General features: G+C 47.5%; 1 protein-coding gene across 10 annotated transcripts in view; it reads left to right on the top strand.

The window, feature by feature from the left end:
- IDUA (iduronidase alpha-L-) overlaps positions 1–25,347 on the top strand; it is a 914,728-nt gene that overhangs the window by 728,731 nt on the left and 160,650 nt on the right. For all 10 annotated transcript variants that reach the window (XM_029602401.1, XM_029602339.1, XM_029602392.1 and 7 more), the window contains one exon: positions 14,937–15,058. In XM_029602401.1, the coding sequence (XP_029458261.1) occupies positions 14,937–15,058 (122 nt within the window). The remainder of the gene's footprint in view (positions 1–14,936; positions 15,059–25,347) is intronic.

The following is a 25,347-nucleotide window of genomic DNA, read 5'->3' as shown; positions in this document are numbered from 1 at the left end:
CATTTTACTTAGTGAATCGCGCGGGAATAACTAATAGGCCGATCAACATGCATTTGTATGTTGTGGGCGCTATTAGTTTCGGGGGGGTTGGACGCGCGTTTTCAATACACTATTACCCCTTACTGAATAAGGGGTAAAGCTAGCACGTCGAAAACGCGCGTCCAAACGCAGGTTAACAGTGCGCTCCGCCTCTTTTCTCGGCTGCTCCTCCAGCCCTACGAATCTGGCGCTGACCCGTCGGGGTCCCGGGCAAAACTGGACCACGCGGACACCTCTGTGCGGCGCTCCGAGCCCCTCCACCTACCCGGCGACAAGCTCCTCCCTCCGGCATGCCCCACCCCCTGCGTGCAGCATTTCCAGTCCTGGAGGCCCTACTAAACAAGGAAGGTACACTCTGGCGTCTCGCGCCGGGCGTCTTGCGCACAAAGGAGCCTGCCCCTTGGTGCGCCCCTTCGTGCATGCCTCATACTATGCTGAAAGCAACAAGCCACCTCATCTCCTCTCCACCAGCTCCATGACCAACTGGACTGCAATAAATGCAAACTTTAATAATACGGTCTATAACGTTCTCTGCCTACAGATTTGTAATCCTCATCCCTCTTCTGGTTGCCCAGCACAACCGGCGCCCAGACCCCAGACCCCCGTGGTCTGCTACATTTTTCTCTTGGTAATTGTTAATTGTATCTCCCTTGCAACTACAATTGCCTCCCCCTAAGGTTACCCAAGTGTGCTACTGTAAACTGGACCCCTCCTACACTTACTCCCCTTACTTTTGCCCACCCCCACCTCCCCCTTTGGCTATCTTCCACTGCCAATATCTTCTATCACTCGCCGTCATATCCCCTCTCCCAGGTCTTATAATGGGAACCTACCCAATCCCCCACATTCACTACCCATCCCTCAGGCTCCCACATCTCCCCCACCACAACCCTCCCACCCATCGCAAATCCCTCCTCCCGATCCTCATCTCCCCCCTAACACAGCTACTCGGACTCACAACCCTATCCATAGTCCTATTCAATGCTCAATCTCTCTAAAAAAAAAAACCCAATCCTTAACGATCTCCTGATCGACTGCAAGCCTGAAATTTGTCCCGTCACAGAAACATGGCTCAAGGATGCAGACATAGTTATCCTCAATCAGCTCCCCACTCTCTCTTATGATATCTTTACCATCCCGAGACCTAAGAAAAGAGGCGGTGGCCTCCTTTTAGCAGTTAAAAAGTATATAAAACTTTAACTATCTTACCTAAATAATTACAGGAGTGTGTTTTGATATCCTTCTAGGTATGATGTTCAATAATGTTATATGTTTTCCTTGAGAGTTAGGATGGATAAATATGATGTAAAAATATGATGTAAAAATCCTGAAACTCTTGTTAATTATTGAAAAAAATTAATAAATATTAAATTAAAAAAAAAAAAGTATATAAAACTTAAACCTGTGATCATTGACACCCCACTTAGATTTGAAATTGGCCTGTTCAAATCCCTGGAACTACAAATCTGCTTTGTCTACTCCCCCCCAGGCCTTCTAGAACTCGACCCTTTCCCCCTCATTGAATTCATTTCTGACAACATCAACATTGAAATCCCTGCCATTATACTAGGTGACTTCAATCTCCATGTAGACTCCTCCCCCTTTCATCATCCTGTGAAACCTTATATTTGTCTTAAAATGTGAAAAACTAGAAATAAAAATAAACAAAAAGAATAATACAGTCCAACATGAACAAAAGACCTTCACAAGACAAATTTAGATAATATCTAGGAATGAAACTGAAACATAAGAACATAAAGCTTCCATACCTGGTCAGACCAAGGATCTATCAAGCCCAGTATCCTGTTTCCAACAGTGGTAAAGTCAGGTCACAAGTATCTGGCAGGATGCCAAGGGAAAGATAGATTCCAAGCTGCTTTTCCTAAGGATAAGCAGTGGATTTCTGCAACTCTGCCTTAAAAATTGTTAATGGACCTTTCCTCCAGGAACTTGTCCAAATCTTTTTAAACGCAGTTATACTAATAGCTTTCACCACATCTTCTAGCAATGAATTCCAGAGCTTAATTATGCATTGACTAAACAAATATTTTCTTTTATTAGTTTTAAATGTATTACCCAGTAACTTCATTGTGTGTCCCCTGCTCTTTGTACTTTTCCAAAGAGTAAACAACTGATTAACATTTACTTGTTCCATTCCACTCATAGACTCCTGCCATATCTCCCCTCAGCCATCTCTTCTCCATGCTGAAGAGTCCTAATCTCTTTAGTCTTTTTTCATCCCCTTTATCATCTTGTTTGCCCTTCTCTGTTTCTTTTCTAATTCTGCCCAAAAAGCAAAGCGGAAGCCAATCCAGTTGGCTAAACAGCAGTAAAAACAAAGAGAATCGGTAGTGATGCCCACTAAATAAAGGGCGTTTTCAACTACCGATTCTCTTTGTTTTTTCTAATTCTGCTACATCTTTCTTGAGATGTGGTGACCATAACTGAACACAATTCTCAAGATGAGGTTGCATCATGGATTGATAAAGAGGCATTATAATATTCTCAGTTTTATTCTCCATTATTTTCCTAATAATCCCTAGCATTCTATTTGCTTTCTTGGCTGCTTCTGTACACTGAGCAGAAGATTTCAACATATTTTCAATGATGACACCTAGATCCTTTTCCCAAGTGGTGACTGCTAATGTGGAACCTTGCATTTTGTAGCTATAATTTGGTTACTCTTCCCTAAGTGCAACAGCAATAATTTATCCCAAAAACAGAAAGATCTAATTTTACATTTATGCCATCTGGTATAACTGTGTTCAATTTATAAATCCATCTTTATTCAACATGAAGTAAGGTCACGTTAAAATTGCCCCCTCTGTTGCGGTCTCTGCCGCTTCCCCTTCGCTAGGTCTGAACAGTGCCTACCTCCGCTGCTAGAAACGCCGCGTTCCACGTGGCTGGGACCCCGGCGGCGCTGCCTGCTCCACGTGGCGGCCGCCATTGCTTGCCCGTCTCCCCGCTGCCTCGCGCATGCGCGAGGATGCCCACTTTGTACGCACAGCTCCCGGAAGTCGGGCCCCGCCTCTGCTGATGACGCCACGCCCTAAGCCCGATATAACCGGCGTCCGGTCTCCTTCTCCTTGCCTTGCAACGAGGTTCACTACTGCCTAGTAGTTCTGAGTTGCGCTTCGTCTGTTCCTCGTTCCTGACTTGACCTGTGGACTGCCTTTGACTTCGCTTCAGCCTGCCGCCTGCCTCTGACCTTGGTTCGTTCCCGACTTCGCTTCAGCCTGCTACAGACTCCATTCCAGTCTACAGCCTGCTTCAGTCCACAGCCTGCTACAGACTCCATTCCAGTCTACAGCCTGCTTCAGTCCACAGCCTGCTACAGACTCCAGTCCAGTCTCCAGCCTGCTTCAGTTCCAGCTTTCTACAGACTCAGCTTCAGTATCCGGTTAGTTACAGTTCCCGCTGCCGCCCACTGCCCTGTCATCAGCTGGCCCTCGGCCTGTACAGCCGGTCCTCGGACTATCTTATACTTTTGGACTTCCTATACAACACTCCCGGCTTAAGCCTTTCCTGCCACTGGACATAGAGCCTATTCCCCAAGTCCCAAGGTTCCAGGACCCTACGGGCTCCTCCTGGGGGGCTCCTGGTTCCCGGGTAAACACCGCCAGCCTGTGGCTCTGCCTCCCGGCCTACCCTGTCATCCTAGGTGGGCAGGCCCAAGGGTCCACTACCTCGCCTGCAGTATCCGACTGCAACAGTTTGCAAGGCCATGGACTCGGCGGAGGCTCCAAGCCTGCACGCCATTCCAGGGATGGCTCAACGCCTCCAGCAACAACAGCACTGCATTGATACCCTCGCTGCCACTGTGGAACAGTTGGTCTCTCGTCTAGAGGTTTCCACTCGGGAGTTGCCTCCGGCACCCTCGGCCACTTCAACTTCAGTCACTCAGCTACCCACGCCTACCCGGTACGCCAGGGACAGCAAGACATGCCGTGGTTTCCTAAACCAGTGCCAATTGCGCTTCACTCTTCTGCCAGCGCAGTTTCCCTCGGACGCAGCCAAGGTAGCGTTTATCTTCTCCCTGCTGGACGGCAAGGCTCTCGACTGGGCTTCACCCTTGTGGGAACGTTCTGATCCCTTGCTACAGAACCTACAAGAGTTCCTCCTTAACTTCCGCCTCGCCTTTGATGACCCCGCACGCCGATCCACCGCGGCCTCAGAGCTCTTGCACCTCCGGCAAGGGACACGCCCGGTGGCTGAGTACATTATAGACTTCCGAACCCTGGCCATGGAGGTCGCTTGGCAAGACGATTGCCTTAAAGGGATCTTCCTTGAGGGTCTGGCAGACCGCATCAAGATGAACTGGCAGGTCGGGATCTCCCTGAGGACTGAAATGATCTAATGGACATTGCTAGTAGGGTGGATCGCCGTCTCCAACAATGGGATAGAGAAACTCGCTCGAGTCGCCGAGCCCCACCCCAGCTGTCTACCTCCTCCAGAACACCTGCTCCCAAGGCTCCTCCTCCCACTGTGCCTAGTGGGGAACCCATGCAATTGGGCAGATCCCCACTAACCCCTGAAGAAAGGAAGAGACGTCGCTCCCTAGGCCTCTGCCTCTATTGTGGAGGCAAGGGGCACTTTCTTGCTTCTTGCCCAGAGCGTCCGGGAAACGCTCATGCCTAGGTTACACTGAGGAGCTGCACCTAGGCGCTACTGGATCAGCTCCTCTTTGCACGCTACCAGTAACTCTGAAATACCCCGGTGGGGAACTCCAGATCCGTGCCTTCATTGACTCTGGCGCTGAGGGGAATTTTATTGTGGCCGATCTGGTGACTCAGCTTTCCCTTCCGACTCTACAGAAGGTCCCCCCTCTGCGGATCTCCTCGATCTGAGGCACTCTGCTTCCTGGGGTCATTACCTGCTCCACGGCCCCATTGACACTGCAAACAGGCCTGTTCCACTTGGAGGAGATCTCCCTGCTCGTTTTGGAGCGAGCGGTGCACCCGTTGGTTTTGGGACTTCCTTGGTTACGTCAGCATTCTCCCGTGATACAATGGGATAACTTCCAACTGGTTCGTTGGGGTCCTGCCTGCTTTGAACACTGTCTACAGCTCCCACGTCCACCCAAACCTCTGCACCTCTGCTCCTCGCACCTCCTGCCTGAGCCATACCAAAGCTTTGAGGACGTTTTCTCCAAGGAGATGGCGGAGATCCTTCCCCAGCACCGGCCTTTTGATTGTCCTATCGACCTATTGCCGGGCACCACGCCCCCTCGTGGCCGAGTGTATCCCCTGTCGCTACCCGAAATGAAGGCCATGTCCCAGTATGTTACGGAGAACCTAGCCAAGGGGTTCATCCGCCCTTCTCGCTCGCCTGCTGGTGCCGGATTCTTCTTTGTGGCCAAAAAGGATGGCTCTCTCCGGCCGTGTATCGACTATCGTGGCCTGAATGCCATCACCAAACGAGACCGGTACCCCCTCCCGTTGATCCCGGAGCTTCTGGATCGCCTTCAGGGTGCCCGCATCTTCACGAAGTTGGATCTCAGAGGGGCCTACAACCTCGTCCGTATACGCCCAGGGGACGAATGGAAGATGGCATTTAATACCAGGGATGGGCATTACGAGTATCTGGTAATGCCCTTTGGACTCTGCAATGCCCCCGCCGTCTTCCAGCACCTCATGAATGAAGTACTGCGCGACATGCTCCACTCACATGTCATAGTCTACCTGGATGACGTGCTCATCTTTTCCAAGGATGTGGACTCCCATCGCCACCACGTTACACAGGTTCTTCAGGCCCTCCGAGACAACCACTTGTATGCCAAGCTGGAAAAGTGTACGTTCGAGGCTGAATCGTTGCCCTTCTTGGGATACATCATCTCCTCTACCGGCTTCCGCATGGACCCAGAGAAAGTAGTGGCCATCACCAAGTGGTCTCAGCCCACAGGCCTCAAAGCCCTCCAGCGATTCCTGGGCTTCGCTAATTTTTATAGACATTTTATCCCACGATACTCGCATCGAGTTGCTCCGCTCACGGCCCTGACCCGCAAGGGAGCTGACGCCAAGAACTGGCCTGACGCTGCAGTAGCAGCCTTCTCTGACCTCAAAGAGGCATTTCTTTCAGACGTTTGCCTCCGGCATCCAGATCCCTCCAGACCGTTCATTGTGGAAGTCGATGCCTCCAGTATAGCGGTTGGGGCGGTTCTCAGCCAACACTCCGACTCTGGCCAACTCCTTCCCTGCTCTTACTTCTCCAGGAAGTTTTCTCCAGCCTAGAGCAATTACTCCATCGGGGACAAGGAGCTGTTGGCGATTAAGCTCGCCTTCGAAGAGTGGAGACAATGGCTCGAGGGGTCCCTGCATACAACCACCGTATACACAGACCACAAGAACCTGGAGTTCCTGTCACAGGCTCAACGACTGAACCCCCGCCAAGCCCGCTGGGCCTTGTTTTTCAGTCGTTTCGACTTTGTTCTGCAATATCGGCCGGCAGCCAAGAACCTCCGAGTGGATGCTCTCTCTCGCACTTCATGCGTCGAGGAGGATCAAGAACCTCCTCAATTTATCCTGGACCCGAGTAAGGTCCGCTTGTCCGCTTTGACGGTCCTCTCTCAGGATAGGACTGTAATTCCTCGCCGGGATTGCCTAACGGCCTTACGCTGGGCTCATGACTCCCTCATCGGAGGGCACGCAGGACGCGAAAGAACTTTAGAACTTATCAACCGCTTCTATTGGTGGCCCAACATCCGGCGGGATGTCTACTCCTATGTGAGTTCCTGCCTCACCTGCGCCCGTCAAAAGCCCAGTCCTGGATCCCCTTGTGGTCTTCTGCAACCACTACCAGTCCCCACCGAACCCTGGACCCACATAGCTACGGACTTCGTGGTGGACTTACCCTCGTCTTGCGGGCATACGGTCATTTGGGTCACCGTTGACCGCTTCTCAAAGATGGTGCACCTAGTTCCCTTGCCTAAACTTCCTTCAGCACCCGAACTGGCTCGTCTCTTTGCTCAGCATGTCTTCAGGCTACATGGTCTTCCCCAAGACATAGTCTCCGACCGGGGACCCCAGTTTGTAGCACTCTATTGGAGAGCTTTCTGCAAGTGCTTCAAGGTAAAGCTCAGCTTCTCCACAGCCTTTCACCCACAGAGCAACGGGCAGACCGAGAGAATGAATCGGACCCTGAAGGCCTACCTCCAAGCCTTCGTAAATGAAAAACAGGATAACTGGTCGGAACTACTGCCCTGGGCCGAGTTCGCCTACAACAACCAAGCTCATGCCGCTACCAGCAAATCCACGTTTCAGCTTGTCTACGGGAAACCACTAAGACCTCCGCTCCCGCTGGCTGTCCCCAGCGCCTCGCCTGCCGTTCAAGTGACAGCGCAGCAACTACGGACATTGTGGCACAGAACTCAGAACCAACTACGCCGCTCAGCCGCGTCCGCCAAACAAGCGGCCGACCGCCACCGACGACCAGCTCCCACCTACCAGCCAGGAGACCGAGTCTGGCTCAGCACCAGGAACATCCATCTCCGCCTCCCATCACGGAGATTTGCACCCAGGTTCTGTGGTCCATTTCGGGTTGCTGAGAGAGTGGGCCTGGTCTCGTATCAGCTGATACTGCCTTCAACTCTCCGTATCCACAATGTCTTTCATGTGTCCCTGCTGAAACCCGTGGTCCTCTCTCGTTATCACCGTACGCCCCCGGATCCTACTTCAACAGCCATCGACGACGACCCCACTTACCAGGTGCGTGAGGTCTTGGACGTCCGCTTCCACAACCGTAGATGGGAATACCTACTGGCGTGGGAGGGCTGCGGTGATGAAGATAACACCTGGGAACCCAGCCGCAATATCCTTGACAAGAACTTATTGCAGCAGTTCCATCAGGACCACCCAGGAAAACCGGGGCCTCTCAAGTGGGGCCTTAAAGGGGGAGGTACTGTTGCGGTCTCTGCCGCTTCCCCTTCGCTAGGTCTGAACAGTGCCTACCTCCGCTGCTGGAATCGCCGTGTTCCGCGTGGCTGGGACCCCGGCGGCGCTGCCTGCTCCACGTGGCGGCCGCCATTGCTTGCCCGTTTCCCCGCTGCCTCATGCGCGCGCACAGCTCCCAGAAGTCAGGCCCCGCCTCTGCTGATGACACCACGCCCTAAGCCCGATATAACCGGCGTCCGGTCTCCTTCTCCTTGCCTTGCAACGAGGTTCACTACTGCCTAGTAGTTATGAGTTGTGCTTTGTCTGTTCCTCGTTCCTGACTTGACCTTTGGACTGCCTTTGACTTCGCTTCAGCCTGCCGCCTGCCTCTGACCTTGTTTCGTTCCCGACTTCGCTTCAGCCTGCTACAGACTCCATTCCAGTCTACAGCCTGCTTCAGTCCACAGCCTGCTACAGACTCCATTCCAGTCTACAGCCTGTTTCAGTCCACAGCCTGCTACAGACTCCATTCCAGTCTACAGCCTGCTTCAGTCCACAGCCTGCTACAGACTCCATTCCAGTCTACAGCCTGCTTCAGTCCACAGCCTGCTACAGACTCCAGTCCAGTCTCCAGCCTGCTTCAGTTCCAGCTTTCTACAGACTCAGCTTCAGTATCCGGTTAGTTACAGTTCCCGCTGCCGCCCACTGCCCTGTCATCAGCTGGCCCTCGGCCTGTACAGCCGGTCCTCAGACTATCTTATACTTTTGGACTTCCTATACTACACTCCCGGCTTAAGCCTTTCCTGCCACTGGACATAGAGCCTATTCCCCAAGTCCCAAGGTTCCAGGACCCTACGGGCTCCTCCTGGGGGGCTCCTGGTTCCTGGGTGAACACCGCCAGCCTGTGGCTCCGCCTCCCGGCCTACCCTGTCATCCTAGGTGGGCCGGCCCAAGGGTCCACTACCTCGCCTGCAGTATCTGACTGCAACACCCTCATCAATTACGGTAGGTTGTGGGTGATCAAGCATACAAAACCTCAAGTTTAGTTTAGTTTATTGACTTTTATATACTGTCATATCAGATATACCATCACAATGGTTTACAATATTATAAGAAGAATGAAATACAATTATAGGTATAAAATCAATAAAAACAGATATAAAGCTGTGATATAAAAAATACAGGTATAAAGCAGCAAAATAAAATAAAAGTGGTGACAAATAAATAGAAACTAATAAATTTTATGCATTAGAAATAATAAAAAGTTAAAATACCTCTTAAAAAAGTAATATCAGTAGTTAGTCTGGGCTGAAAGAAATGACCAAGATCATCATAGTGAGCTGTGAGTGGGGCGTTAGGGCAGTGTAATGAGATTTTAGAGCAATGTTCAATCATCCTAATCTTTATAACACTTCCCGCAAGGACATTGATTCAAATAAATAACCCACCTAGATGAACAGGCAGTAAGATGTCTGAAAGCGTTTGTCTGGTTGACTAATGACACAAAAATTGTAGATGTGTTCATAGAGACTTCACAGACTGAGCAATTGCCACGAGAATGGTAAACCCCAGCAATGTTAGTTGGGGCATACGAAGGCATAAATCTAGTAAAGTCAGACCGTGCCAAACAGTCTTTTAAATTCTCACCATGCGTATATGTAAATCACGAGGGCTCTTGGAAAATTGAATATATCTATAAAACATGCCAATTTCTTAATATGGATGTTCGGATTGCTCCAGCTCCCGTAGAAAAAAGGAGTACAGAGGTCAGCCATGATTTACTGTCATCTGGAAATCATTGAAGAAAAAGCCACTCTCTGTGGCTAAATTTAGCCCACAAAAAAGCTTTCCTCACACATGACTGAGGGTATCCCCGAGGTAGAAAACAACTGAGAGCTTCTGCTTGAGTCTGATACTCAGAAGCGGAAGAACATAGTCTCCACATATGGAAAAATTTGCTGATTGGTAGGCTCTCTTTTAATGTCTGTGTGTGAGTACTGGTTAAAAGAAGGAGAATATTTGTGGTCACGGATGTGTGATAAAGAGAAGTCTCAAACCCTCTCTCAGTTTTAAAAATCATAAATGTCCAAGAATTAAATTTCTTGTTCATGAACAGCAGCAGTGAATTTCAGATGACAATTGAGAGAATTGAGCCACAGTAGGAAATCATCAAACAGAGATCTCATGCCTCTCCACAATAAAAAAAAATATTGTCAATATAGTGTTTCCATATGATCACATAATTCTGATATGGAAAGGACTCCAACCATTGTGCTTTGAAAGACCCCATATATAAACTTGCTAACTTCGGGGCCATTTTGGCACCCATGGCAGTGCCACAAACCTGTAGATAATACTGTTGGTCAAAGGCAATATAATTCATAGTCAATGCAATCTCAAGTAACTGTATGAGAAAATTTGTAGGAATATGTTGGGGACGATGACAATGTTCCAGAAAAACAGTAATGACGTAAGTGGTTAGTAACGAACTCTCAGTAAAGAGACAAACACCATCAACTCCCTATTAGCCAACCTTCACCTTGCACTCAATGCAACCAAAACTGAATTACTCGTCATATCCAAGCAACCTGAACACGCCTCCTCCTCCTCCTCCTCCTCCACCTCCACCCTCTCCACCCTCACCCACACCCTACCCCCCTCTGTAAGAGACCTGGGAGTCACTCTTGACCAACACCTCAACTTCAAGCCACACATCAAATCCCTGCTCAAAGCGGGCTTCTACAAACTCCAAATCCTAAAAAAGCTTAAGCCACTACTCCACACACAGGACTTCCGTTTAGTCCTGCAGTCCACCATTTTCTCCAAAATGGACTACTGCAACGCCCTGTTGCTAGGCCTCCCATACTCTACCATCAAACCACTGCAAACCCTACAAAACGCCATGGCAAGGATCCTAACCAACACACGTAAAAGAGAGCATATTACACCCATTCTTGTAGATCTGCATTGGCTGCCCATCCCTTTCCGCACCCATATAAAACCCTAACCATACTCCACAACATTCTATACAAAAACAACTCCGCCTGGCTTAAGGAAATGCCCCACTTTCACATTTCCCATCGTCCCACAAGATCCACCCTTGCAGGCACCCTACACACCCCACCCCTCAAGACAGCACACCTCTCCACCACCAGGGAAAGAGCATTCACCATCGCAGGCCCTGCCCTCTGGAACTCTCTCCCCACACACCTTCGTCTTGAGCCCTCGCTGCCCAACTTCAAAAAAGGCATCAAGACCTGGCTATTCCGACAAGCCTACCCAGAAACCAACCCCCATAGACACCCCCCCCCCTTAAAAAACATACCCTACACACACACCCCTCCCCTCACCCTTTGCATTTCCTGTACCCTCCTACTGATTCCTCACTAGCTTGCTATCTGAATATTTCTCCCTTAAGTAAATTGTACCCTATACCCTGCTGTATAAAAGTTGTAATGTATCCGAATGTACCCTATACCCTGCTGTATAGAAGTTGTAATGTATCCGATTACTTTTGCCATAAGTTATTAGTATACTATACCCTCCTGTAAATAAGTTGCAATGTATAACCTGCTTTAAACAATCACACCTCTGCAGTATTCCTGCTGTAAATTTCTCCTGCTGTAAATAACCTCTCCACATATATGGTTACTCTTCTCTATCTTCTCAGCTGCTATCCTTTCCTCCTTTTTTTCCCCCTCACTCCCGCCCCCCTTTTTCTCACCTGCTCCCTCACCCGCTCCCTGTTCTTTGTAATTTCCTCCTTTCACAAGTTTTTACTGTAAACCGGCATGATGTGCTCCACGAACACCGGTATATTAAAAGATGTTAAATAAATAAATAAATAAATAAATAAATGAGAGAGAGAACTTCAGTTTATAAATGTATACAAAAACAATCATAAAAATATATATAAGTTTTTATTACAAAAGAATTCTCATTGATATAAAAATATACATTAAAAAAAAATCCCAAATAATTATACAAAAGAATAAATACATAAATATATATAATGAAATTACAATTAATAGCTATCATTAATCTTGTGTCACACAAAACACAAAAATTCAGTCATACAGATAAATCCACATATATATCCAACTCATACACATCCAACCCAAAGTATCAATAATATAATGAAAAAATAAGAAATAAAAATATGCTTCAGTCTTCAAAAGTTATTTTCACATTCGACTCTTTGCTTTTATTGTTTAATTCGCTTGCTTGCTTCCTCACTTCCAAGCCCAAAAAACTTTTTGATCATCAAATCCTTAATGAGCCAGCACATCCAAACATGGTCATGCTTGGATGTGCCAGACCCGATCAGAAACCTTGAAGAATCAGTAATACTCAAAGAGGAGCTTTTAGGTCAGCATCTTAGTACGCCTGATTTTATAAGATACGCGCATAGCCGCGCATATCTTATAAAATCTGGGGTCGGCGCACGCAAGTCTGCACAAAATCGGCAGCCTGTGCGCGCCGAGCCGCGCAGCCTGCCTCCGTTCCCTCCGAGGCCGTTCCGATTTCGAAGCGGCCTCGGAGGGAACTTTCCTTCGCCCTCCCCGCACCTTCCCCTCCCTTCCCCTACCTAACCCACCCCCCCGGCCCTATCTAACCCCCCCTTAACTTTGCGCGCGTCGGCCGGCAGCCCCGCTCCGTCCTCCGGTCCCGGGGGCTGGTCCGGAGGCCTCGACCACGCCCCTGGGCCGGTGCCACGCCCCCGAAATGCCGCGTCAGTAGGCCCCGCCCCCGACACGCCCCCTTACAAAAGCCCCGGGACTTACGCGCATCCCGGGGCTTTACGCGCGCCAGCGCGCGCAGGCCTTTGAAAATCCGCCCCATATTTAAAATCTGGCCCTTAGGGATAGATTTTCAAATGGATATGCACGTAACCCCCGAAAACCTACCCCTGCGCGTGCCGAGCCTATTTTGCATAGGCTCGGCAGCGCACGCAAGCTCCGGGACACGTGTATGTCCCGGGGCTTTCAAAAATGGGCAGGGCGTGGCGGTGGTCCGGGGCATGGCCGGGGGCATGGTGGCGGTTCGAGGGCATAGCTGGGGCATGGCGGCGGGCTGGGGGCATTCCCGAGTCCTCCTGCACTGCGGCCGTGCTGGAGGTTCGCCTTGGGCAGGTGTAACTTTTGAAACAAAGGTAGGGGGTGGGATTTAGTTAGGGCTGGGGGGTGGTGAAAAAAAAGTTCCCTCCAAGGCCGCTCCAATTTCGGAGCGGCCTTGGAGGGAACGGGGAAAGCAATTGGGGCTCCCCTCGGGCTCGGTGCGCGCAAGGTGCACATGTGTGCACTCCCTTGCGCGCGCCGACCCTGGAAGTTATAACATGTGCGCGCTACCGCGCGCATGTTATAAAATCAGGTGTACATTTGTGCGCGCCGGGTAATGCACACAAATGTATCCCACGCGCGTAATATTTAAAATCGGCCCCTTAATGTCTACAGCTCTTCAGTTCCCATGGCTCGCAAAAAATGGATAATCACAACAATACACAAGAGCTGTTTAAGATCCCATAAAACAAGATACAAACACAAAAAAGGATTGAGAACACTTAAATGTAATTTGAAAAAGTAATTTTGCCATAAGACTAGAATGAATAAATTCTTTAAGAAAAATCAATTTATGTTATAGAAAGAATGATTTAGCTGATAGGTTAGAGGAATCAGCAAGTCAGTTGGCGTGCCCACTCACAAAATGGGCCGCCTGGTCTAATCGATCATCTGTCTCAACCACAGCATAGTTAGCTGCACTGATAGTTCTTTTTTAAATATTTTGGTCAAGCAATTAAAATACAGAATCCAAAACGAGAATAAGTTTACAGCCCAACTACAGCCATGGTTTTGCATCAACAGCGCTTCATGAGGGGCTCTTTATTAATAAACTAATCTCCATAGAACCATCTTAAGACACGTAGTTAACTTTCCCAGAGAGCATCAAGCAGCTTTATATACCTGCCAAAGCTCTCAGGGTCCCCCCGCCCCAAGATCCTTAAAGGGCAGCTATCTCTGAGTGATGTTCCTTCCCCATTCAAATTCCAACACTTCTTAACCCCACAAGAGATTCCCCCTTCCCCTGACATGCAGGGCAAAGTGGGGCCTTGGATCAGTCGACACCATTTTGAATTATTGCACCAGAAAAGCAGGCGTAACTGGGGATCACTCCTCAGATAAGCGGGGGTCTGAAGGGAGAAAAGACATAAGGTCCAATGAATCAGTGGGGGGAGGGAGGGCATTGTTTGAGTATTGAGTAGATAATGGGGTTCATAGCTGGAGGAAAAGCTATTGGGAAGAAGGAGAATATCTGGATGGGGTGAGAAAGTTTGTGCCAGGGTTGTTTGTAGTTTGTGGGAGACTGGAGGGGGTTAAAATCTGGAGAAGAAGCTCACCTGGGGATAGCTGCCACTTTAAGGATCACAGCTCGATTCAGTAGCAATTAAAGTGCATTAAAATTGCACATTTTATCCCTAAGTAAAGCTGAAGAAAATTAATTTTAAAAGTCTGCGAAACTGTGAAAAGACTTTATTTTTAGGTAAAGAAAAAATTGAGAATTTGAATTATGAGAGAGGTTGAGAGAAAATTCAGGGAAAGTCATTGTCAAGATTAGTAAAGCTCTCAAAGAAATAAGTGGAGCTGTGGTAACAGCCTGGTGCCCAAGCAAGACTGGGAAAGTTAACTACGTGTCTTAAGCTGGTTCTATGGAGATTAGTTTATTGATTCCAAAATTTCTGAGGTATCTGAAATGCATATTTAATTTTGGGTAAATCAATATTAGGAGTCTGTTCAAGAAATGAATTTGAGGATTTTAGAGAAGATACCATCTTCTATGTGTTCTGAATATCTTCTTTTCATGTTAACTTCTAATTTTATAAGTGTCTTAAAATCTGCTTTAGTGAGTTTGTAAAGATAGAAAAGATGTTTATAATATGTCATGTACATCTGATATTTTTTTAAATTTTACCTGTACCAATTTCAGTACTTCTGATATTTCATTGGGTATTTTTATTTATTTTTTTGTAAGATCTTGTATATGTAACATATTACATGGATAACAACTCTACTAATCCTTATTTGAAATGGAAGAAATTAGGAAGTCCTGATTTTCCTACAATCAAGCAGTTTCAACAAATTAGAGATGCAGAGGTATGATATAATAGCTGTTACATTCTGTACTTTTAGAAAATCAGAAAGTTGATGGGGTTAATTTTCAGAGGCGCTTAAAGACCCAGTGTTCTTAGATTATACACATATATGTTTATAAAATGGAGGGCAAATACATATATGTGGACATATTCCGTACTTCTACATCTTCAATATGCTAGAGATATAGAGTGCCTGTTTTATTAAGATGGCCTAGCTACACGTGGTTAACTCTTTTAGAAGTGTGTATTCAAAGTCATGTGTTTATGTGCCTTAGTTATTATTGGCTCAGGCCTAGCAACCTGCAGGTACATGAAGTAATTTTTTGTGATGTTCTGATCCTTCGATGTATTAAAAATATTTGTGTAGCGTATGTTATATGTAGAAGGAGGATAAGACAACTTCATCAGATGATTTGTTCAAATTGTTCTTTAGTAGGGCCATTGTGGAAAACCCACCTTGCTTTAGAATCAGGGACAGTAACTTTAAACAAGACCGCAGGTGCCCATACACATGTGTATGGATGCGCAAGTGGACGTACACTGAAAGTTTAAATCACAAGCACAGTTGCATGCATTTGATTTAAAATACACCTTCCGCACATATGTGTGTTCCTAATTTTAATCAGTTACCTGAGCAAACATACTTTGCATATCTTCCTTAGGAGTAGGTCGGCTTTAACACGCATGTAAGCAGATTTTAAAAAATGCTCGAGTGAAGGACATTCCCGGTTTTACAAATTTGCCTACCGATTTGCCCAGTCCATCTCAATGTCATCCTGACCCCTCTTGTTTTTCAGTCTGCACTTCCCCCCATTGACCCAGACCCCTCACCCAGTTGTTATATGTCTTAACAAAGATTTATGCAGACTTATACCTCATCAAAAGGTAATAGTCCTCCGTGCGCTGTGGCCGCCAGATTTAAAATACAGATTTACACACATAACTGTTGAGCTCATCTTGGAATGCCCTCTGACACACCCTAATTCTGCCTCTTTTTTTTTTAACTCGAGCCCGTGTATATATGCTCATAATTTTCTGCTTTTAAAATATGCGTTGCTTGTGTGCGGCCCAGATATTCACATCTATGGACTTTTTAGCACAAGCAACACATTTAAAATTCACCACTAAGTGTTGCGCCCCTCGGTCGCAGAAGACTGCGAACCTTGTTGCTTACCTCTCTTTCTCCTCTGTCTGCCTCGTTGGGACAAGTTGCAGCCTCTGCTAGTGAACGCCGACCTTCGCGGCATCTTCCAAACACCATGGGTGCAGCCGACCGCCATTTCCCAGCAGGGATTACCTAGGGCGCGCGCGCACAGGGCCTCCTAAGTACACGTCATGGAGGGAACCTCGGGGGCGTCCTCACCCGATGATGTCAGCTACCTGCAGTACTTAAATCACTTGGCCCTTGGCTAAGATGAGTTAGCAAGGTCTACCTGTCTACCTGATTCTGATCCTTGAATCCTGTCTCGTGGGTTTAGACACTGAGTACCTGCTTCTCGCGGGCTCAAAGGCATTCCGGCTATCTGCTCCTCGGAGGGCCTACCTGCCTGCGTCTCCTGCCTTCCCATCATCTGGAAGTTACTGGATTCCTATGAGAGTACCTCTTCTCTGCTTCTACCTCGCTTGCTGAATCCTATGACGGTGTACCCTGCTCGTCGGGCCACTACAGCTTCTCTACAGCCAAGCATCTCTTCACTCTACACAGCTGTTCCTGCCTCATCTTGCTGCAGCTTCCTCAGGCTACATCTCCTCATCTTCCAACGCGGCCTCCTCGGCATACCCTGCTCTTCGGGCCACTACCGGAACTGCACTCCAAGGACCTTCCATCACCTGTGGAAATTCCTGGCACACCTGCACTACGGAGACAGCCAGATTCCATCTGCTACAGTCTTATTGTGGTATTCTCTACCTGCCCAGAACTGTGTTTGTCTCCATAATAAAGACTCTCCACTAGGGTGTGCTGTGTACCAGACCAAGCCTGCCTACGGTGAGGCACATGGGGCTCCTCCCTGTCGGCAGTGTCAACCCTCACCTCAGCCAAAGGGTTCACAACTACCTCAGTTCATAACAGATTGCTAACTCCATGGACCCGGCTCAGGTCTCAGCCCTCCAGGCCATCCCAGGCCTGGCCCAACGCCTCACGGAACAGCAACAGACTTTGGAGAACTTGGCATCCGCCTTCAATCAGCTAAATTCTCGGCTGGAAGCCTCTGTTTCATCAAGCAAGGACACCATCTCATCTCTGGGATTACCTACATGAATCTCTGTGCCCTTGCCTGCTCCTACTCATTTGAATCAGTGTCTTATGCACTTTTCGTTACAGCCCACCTACTTCCCTACATATATATATATATATATATATATATACATATATCCTGTCCCTTTTAGACAGGAAAGCCTTGGCTTGGGCTTCACCTACTTGGGAGCGCAACGATCCCATTCTCAATGATTTGACGAAATTTCTTGCACTCTTTCAGTCAGTATTCAACGACCCGGCCCGCAAGACTATTGCCAGTTCTGCTCTGCTTCGCCTACAACAAGGTACCAAGTCTTTGTCAGACTATGTAATTGAGTTCAAGACTCTATCTTCGGAACTTCATTGGGACCTGGGTTGCCTAAGAACTATTTTTCTTGAAGGTCTCAACAGTAGGATTAAGGATGAACTGGCAGCACGGGAACTACCAGAGACCTTAGACGCTCTCACAGATCTCGCGGGATGAATCGATCGCCGCCTACGGGAGCAAACCCAAGAACAGAAAGGGAGTAAGAAGCCCCCTGCTGGAAGTTCTCATCCTCATCCTGTGACTGTTACCCAGACAACATCAAGACCCAGCCTTGAAGAGAAGGGCTTATACAATTAGGCCGCAGTCGCCTATCGCCTAAAGAGAGACGCTACCGTAGAAACCATGGTCTCTGTATGTACTGTGGCGAACCAGGTCATGCTGTACACTCTTGTCCTATTTGTCCGGGAAACTCCCTGGCCTAGAATCCGCTGGAAGACTCTTTCTAGGCCTCACTTCCTCATCTCCTCCACTCACACTTCCCGTCTCAATAATTTCGACACTCTGGAGTTTCAAACACTGGCTTTGGTGGACTCAGGTGCCGGAGGTAAATTCATCCTTAAGCAATTAGTGGAACACCTACATATCCCCACCATTCAGACACCTACTCCATTGTTACTGTCCTCCATACATGGAGAACCATTGCCAGGCGAGGTTTCCCTCTCTTCACAACCCATCCACCTACGTATTGGCTCTCTTCATTCTGAGACCCTTTTGTTCTTTGTGTTGGACAAAGCCGTACATCCATTGGTACATGGGCTGCCCTGGCTCCAGACGCATCAACCACCTCTACCCTTCCTGGCCTACCACCGTGCTATGCAGCCTACTAGGACGTCTTTTCCAAGAAGGCTGCCGATGTACTGCCGCCGCACCGGTCCTTTGACTGCACTATCAACTTAAAGCCTGACACTGAACCACCCAAGGGTAGGGTGTACCCACTCTCCTTAACAGAGACCAAGGCCATGTCAGCATATATCCAGGAGAACCTAGAGAAGGGATTTATTTGTCCATCCAAGTCACCGGCAGGAGCTGGTTTCTTTTTTGTGGGAAAAAAAAGATGGATCCCTTCGCCCATGTATAGACTACCGAGGTCTAAATGAAATAACAGTAAAGGATCGTTACCCATTACCTCTAATTTCCGATCGGCTTCAGGGAGCTAGAATTATCACAAAATTGGACCTCAGGGTGCTTATAATCTGGTGCGTATCAGACAAGGGGACGAGTGGAAGACGGCATTTAATACCCGCAGTGGCCATTTTGAATATCTTGTCATGCCTTTTGGCCCCTGCCATATTCCAAAATATGATGAATGACATCCTTTGAGATTTGCTATAGAGAAGCATGGTAGTATATCTAGAGATATACTGGTCTTTTCCCCAAACCTTCAAGACCACCAACAAGACGTCATCAAGGTACTACAGAGACTATGGGCGAACTGGCTGTACACCAAATTAGAAAAGTGCTCTTTTCATCAAGAGTCAATACCCTTCCTGGGCTATGTGGTATCCAGCCAGGGTTTTGAAATGGACCCACAAAATTAGGCTTCACAAATTACTATCGTTCTTTCATCAAGCATTACTCTTCCTTAACCGCACCATTTTAAAATTTTAAAAAAGCCTTTCTTCAAAAGCCATGCCTTCGCCACCCGGATCCTCAATGGCCATTCATTGTAGAGGTGGATGCCTCTGATGTTGGAGTAGGAGTTGTGTTAAGCCAACATAACGACACCCATACTTTGTGTCCATGCTCTTTTTTTCTCGTCATTTTTCCCCGGCTGAGAGGAATTATGGAATTGGGGCTAAAGAGTTATTTGCCATCAAGCTAGCTTTTGAAGAGTGGCGACCCTGGCTCGAGAGTGTACAACACCAAATAACCGTCTACACAGACCATACGAATTTGGAATACCTCTGCCATGCACAACACCTAAACCATAGGCAGGCCCGATGGACTCTATTTTTTAATTGCTTTGATTTTTTGTTAAAGTACAGACCAGGAGACAAGAATACAAGAGCAGATATACTTTCCCACTCTTTCTCCACTGAAGATACATCCGACGCACCGCGTCATATAATTGACCCTGCCAAAGTGTTGTTATCCACCACTCACGTGGTTCCTACCGGGAAGTCGGTGGTCCCCCGTAACCTTAGGAGAAAGATTCTCAGATGGGCTCACGATTCCTTGCTCGCAGGCCACCCTGGCCAATCTTGGACCTTAACCACCGTTGAGAGATACTATTGGTGGCCATCAGTGAAGAAAGAGGTAAAGGCCTATGTGGCATCCTGTGAGACTTGTGCCCAACAGCAACCTCCAGTTCGTCATCCTTGGGGACTTCTCCAACCATTACCTCCACCCAGTAAACCATGGACGCACATAGCCACAGACTTTGTGGTTGACCTTCCCATGTCCAATGGCAACAACACCAAATGGGTCACCATAGACCGGTTTAGTAAAATGGCACACTTCGTGGCACTGCCTAGCCTGCCAACAGCTCCTGAACTAGCAAAGTTATTTATTCGTCACATATTCTGTCTGCATGGTATGCCTAAGGGGAGTTCAATTCACCGCTAAATTTTGGAGGTCACTGCAAAAATTTTGGGATTTCATTAGACTTAACCTCTGCTTACCACCCGCAAGCAAATGGACAAATGGAGAGGATGAACCGTACCCTCAAACAGTTCCTGCGCTCATATGTGAACACCAGGTAGAACGATTGGGCCGAACTACTCCATGGGCTGAATTTGCACTCAGTTCTCATCCTTCAGCCTCTACTGGGTCATCTCCGTTTCAGGTGGTCTACGGACGCCAACCATTGCCTCCATTACCGATTCCCTTATCAGTCTCCTCACCAGCAACTCAAGTTTCAGCTCAGGAATTACACCATCTGTGGGAACAAACTAAAGGGCTGTTGCTGAAAGCTATCAGGAAGCCAAGAGATTCTACGACGCCCATCATAGGGCTGCTCCTCAACTCCAACCCGGAGATAAAGTATGGCTCAGCACCCACTTAATACACCTTAAATTACCTTCTGCACGATTTGCACCATGTTTTAATCGGTCCCATCACTGTTCTTCGTTGCCTTGGAACAATAACATACAGCCTGAAATTGCCACCCTCACTCCGGATTCATAATGCTTTTCATATATCCCTACTGAAACCGCTTGTTTTGTTGGAGTTTTCTAAAAAGACAACTGACCCACAGCCCCTCTCTGCTGAGGAAGATATCACATACCAGGTGGAGGACATTCTCGATATAAGAAAACGTGGTAAAAACTGGGAATTCCTTATCTCTTGGGAAGGATTTGGCCCGGAGGAAAACAGCAGGGAGCCTTCTAGTAACATCCTAGACAAAGATCTCATCAAGGACTTCCACATGGCTCATCCTAGAACGCCGAAACCCCCTGGGAGGGGCCCTAAGAAGGGGTGTACTGTTGCACCCCTCGGTCGCAGAAGACTGCGAACCTTGTTGCTTATCACTCTTTCTCCTTTATCTGCCTCGTTGGGACAAATTGCAGCCTCCGCTAGTGAACGCTGACCTCCGCAGCATCTTCCAAACACCATGGGCACGGCAGACCACCATTTCCCAGCAGGGATTACCTAGGGCATGCACGCGCAAGGGCCTCCTAAGTACACATCATGGTGGGAACCTCAGGGGCATCCCCGCCTGATGATGTCAGCTACCTGCAGTACTTAAACCACTCAGCCCTTGGCTAAGACGAGTTAGCAAGGTCTACCTGCCTACCTAATTCCGCTCCTTGAATCCTGTCTCGTGGGTTTAGATGCTGAGGACCCGCTTCTCAGGGGCTCACCGGCTATCCACTCCTCGGAGGGCCTTCCTGCCTGCATCTCCTGCCTTTCCATCTTCTTGGAGTTACTGGATTCCTATGTGAGTACCTCTTCTCTGCTTCTACTTCGCTTACTGAATCCTATGACGATGTACCCTGCTCGTCGAGCCACTACCGCTTCTCTACAACCAAGCATCTCTTCACTCTACACAGCTAATCCTGCCTCATCTCACTGCAGCTTCCTCAGGCTACACCTCCTCGTCTTCCAATGCGGCCTCCTTGGCGTACCTCGCTCTGCGGGCCACTACCGGAGCTGCACCCCGAGGACCTTCCATCACCTGTGGGAATTCCTGGCACACCTGCACTACAGAGACAACCAAATATCATCTGCTACAGTCTTATTGTGGTATTCTCTACCTGCACATAACTGTGTTTCTCTTCATAATAAAGACTCTCCACTAGGTTGTGCTGTGTACCAGACCAAGCCTGATTATGGTGAGGCCCACGGGGCTCCTCCCTGTGGGCGGTGTCAACCCTCACCTCGGCTAAAGGTTTCACAGCTACCTCAGTTCATAACACTAAGTGCATTACATATTATCACATTTGGGTGATGCTAATTAAAATTGCTTTTAATATATGTCTACTTGTAATAATAAGCTATATGCTATCTATTGTGTGCTGTATGTTGTATAATATATCTGGCATGTTGTCAGGTACGGCAAAGCAATGTGGTCGATTGTTACCAGATGGAGCTCTGTATTTTAGAAAGAAAATTGCAGATTGTTAATGGTGTACAAAGCACCAGACCCTCATGACCATCCAATATAATGGCAAGAAATGGGCCATTTGATGGTAGAAGTTAGTCAGCTGCAAGAAATGAGACAGTTAGTGAATAGTGAGCAATCTCAAACTTTACTTTGTCAGTTATACAATTGAGCAATCAGGAATCAATTATCAGGATAGTGCATTTTCAATGTCTTTAGGAAACAATAAAAGTAGGATATGGATCACTCACTAGGAGTAACAGGCTTCATGTAGAGTGTGGTCGTTTGTTTAAGTAGATTCTGGAAGAACCAAACCCCTGTGCGCTTGGCATGACTGGGAGGAAAGACATCCTTTAACTTGTTGGACCAAAGACCAATGTGGGCCAGAGTTTTCCTAGGAAAAAAAAAAACTCCCAGTTTTCCTAGGCAGAAGAGTAACAAACCCATGGATGCTTTGTAATTACTGAAAATCCGTGCATCATGTTGCATTAATAAGTGCTGATTTACTATCCCAGAGCCAAGCAAATATTCAGTAGAAACATCTAAAATTCTATGAGTGATATTGGGTTATGATTCTGAACACTGAGTTGCATGTCTTTGTGCTTAACAAAGTTAACATATAACCTCCCTATTAATTTGAGCACTCGGTTGAGAGTGGGATTCAGTAAGAATCCATTTAGGAACATTTCACTTAACTGTTTCTTGGTGTCTTGCTGTGGCTGTTTGAGACCATCTGAGGCATGACAGATAAGCTGCCAATAGAGGAAATGGCATAGGCCATACTGCCTAACACTTTATGCATGTTTCCATGGGATAAATGTAATGTGTGATTGTGCAGCTCAGGACTGACTTGGAAAGAGGGCCCACTAAACTCTTACCTTTCCTCACACCTCCTGTTTGAAGTTTGGCCTCAGCCTTGTCTATGAAGCTCCATTTGTATATATGTGTGTGTTGTATAAGGCCCTGATACCAGATTCAGTAAGGAGTTACATGGCATTATGACCATCGGCCGCGGGTGACCTCAACCGACCCAACTCACATCCTGCCATGCCTGGCCCTCCACTCCAGGGAAACTCGAGGAGCGAGTACCTGGTTCTCTGGATAGGCACCTGGAAATAAGCATAGGGCCCCCGAGGAGCGGGTACCCAAGTTAGTAGAACCCCGGAGGGTAGAGAGAGCTTCCAGCGGCAGCAGGAAGCGGCAGAGTAGCTCAGACCGGACGAATCCAATCCTTGCTAACTCAGCAACAGAAGGTTCACGCCATAGCTGGAATAAAGACATGGGTAGCACGCGCGTGCGCACCCTAGGAGGCCCTCAGGTGTAACATGGCGGAATGCCTTGCCATAGCCGTTCCGGGGATGCCGGGGAGTGCGGCTTGCAGACGAGACGGTCGCCATCTTCCCGAGGCTAGTGGAGAAAGCGAGAATTGAGGTGAGGCATAAAGGACAAAGCCGTCGGACGTAACACCTAGTTGAAAAGCTGCTCTATTTCTTTTTAAAAGTTATTGCCAGTAACCTGGTTCCATTCTGGTTAAGGTGGAACCCATATCGTTAGAATAGGCTCCCCTTCCCCAGAATTTTTCCTAGTTCCTAAGAAATCTAAAACCCTCTTCCCTACATCTTCATCTTATCCATGTATTGAAACTCTGGAGGTCAACCTACCTCTGGGATCCTACGTATGGAACAGGGAGCATTTCTCAGAATGCAAACCTGGAGGTTCTGAATTTCAGTTTCCTACCTAAGACCCTAAATTTAGCCTTCTAAACCTACCTCCTGCATCTTCCTATGTCATCGGTACTCACATCTGCAATGACAGTTGGCTCCTCCCCAGCACTCTTTAAAATCTTGTCCAGGTGGCATGTGAAGTCTGCTACCTTTGTATCAGGTAGGCAAATTACCAAATGATCCTCATGCCCACCAGCTACCCAGCTATCTACATTTCTAATGATCAAATCACCCACTGTAATGGCCATCCTAACCCTTCCCTCCTGGGCACATGGACCTGAAGACACATCCTCAGTGCGAGAGGATAAGGCATAACCTGGAGGACAGGTCCTAGTTATAAGATCACTTCCTGCCACACCAAGTTGATGGTCTCCTATTATGTGACCTTGCTTCTCCAAAGCAACAAAAGTGCTGCTTGATGGGACCGCTCTACTACTGTATGTCCCCGAAGGTCTCCTCTATATACCTCTCTGTCTGCCTCAGCTCCTGCAGATCTGCCATTCTGGCTTCCAGAAATTGGACTCATTCTCTGAGAGCCAGGAGCGTTTTGCACCAGGTGCACATATACAACACCTCACCAACAGGTAGAAAGTCATACATGTGGCACTCGGTGCAAAACACTGGATAGCCCCCAACTTACTGCCAGACTTCTGTCTGCATCTTAATTATATTAAGTTGTTATAGTTTTAAAAACTGATTATGGAGCATGTATGCCTCTCAATTTAAGGGATTTTAAATTCTTTTAAAGTCTAAGATTTTTAAATTGATAACTAGGTGACTTATGATAGTTTATGAATGAACAGCAATAAGACTAAATTTAGTCAATCACTAAAGTCTGGGTTAATTGTATGATATTCAAACTCATTGACTCCTAATTAGAAGATTTTACTTTTAATTGGGGAGAAAGGGTATCTATTTATTAGAAAAAGAGCCTAGGGTGGGTAGAAGTTGGGGTGGGGTGGGGAGGATGGGGCCAAACCTAGTGACTAATTGCCCAGGAACCAGAATTCTCACCTTTTTAGATCAAGTAAATGACATTTCTAAACTCAAATTTCTAATATTTACAAAGAATACTAACTTACAATAGCTCACAAACACATTAAATAAACCCCTTACTATTCCTAGCCTGCTTTTTATTTTCATTCAAAGCCTAAATACACATATACTAAAAGAAATCACTTACCTGTTCTAGCTTTTAATCAAGGCACACACACTAAAGATTGATATAGCCCACAATTTCACTTCTCTCCAAACTTTTAAGTCCCAATATTACCTAGCAAGCAGTACTCGTCGATCCTCTTCAGCCACCAGCAAAATCTTCTGCTCTCAATCTTCCCTCAGAATGCCATGGAGGATCTCAAATCCATAAGAGTCAGCCTGGGCAAGGTCATTCTCCTAGTCAATTTCCTGGACAAGAAGTTAAGAGTGTTTCTGACAGGAAGTGTGACTGAAACTAGAG

Source organism: Rhinatrema bivittatum, chromosome 1 (assembly GCF_901001135.1).
Source record: "Rhinatrema bivittatum chromosome 1, aRhiBiv1.1, whole genome shotgun sequence".
In the NCBI taxonomy this organism is placed as follows: domain Eukaryota; kingdom Metazoa; phylum Chordata; class Amphibia; order Gymnophiona; family Rhinatrematidae; genus Rhinatrema; species Rhinatrema bivittatum.
The sequence above is the reverse complement of the archived record's forward strand: the minus strand, read 5'-3'. Positions and strand labels throughout refer to the sequence as shown.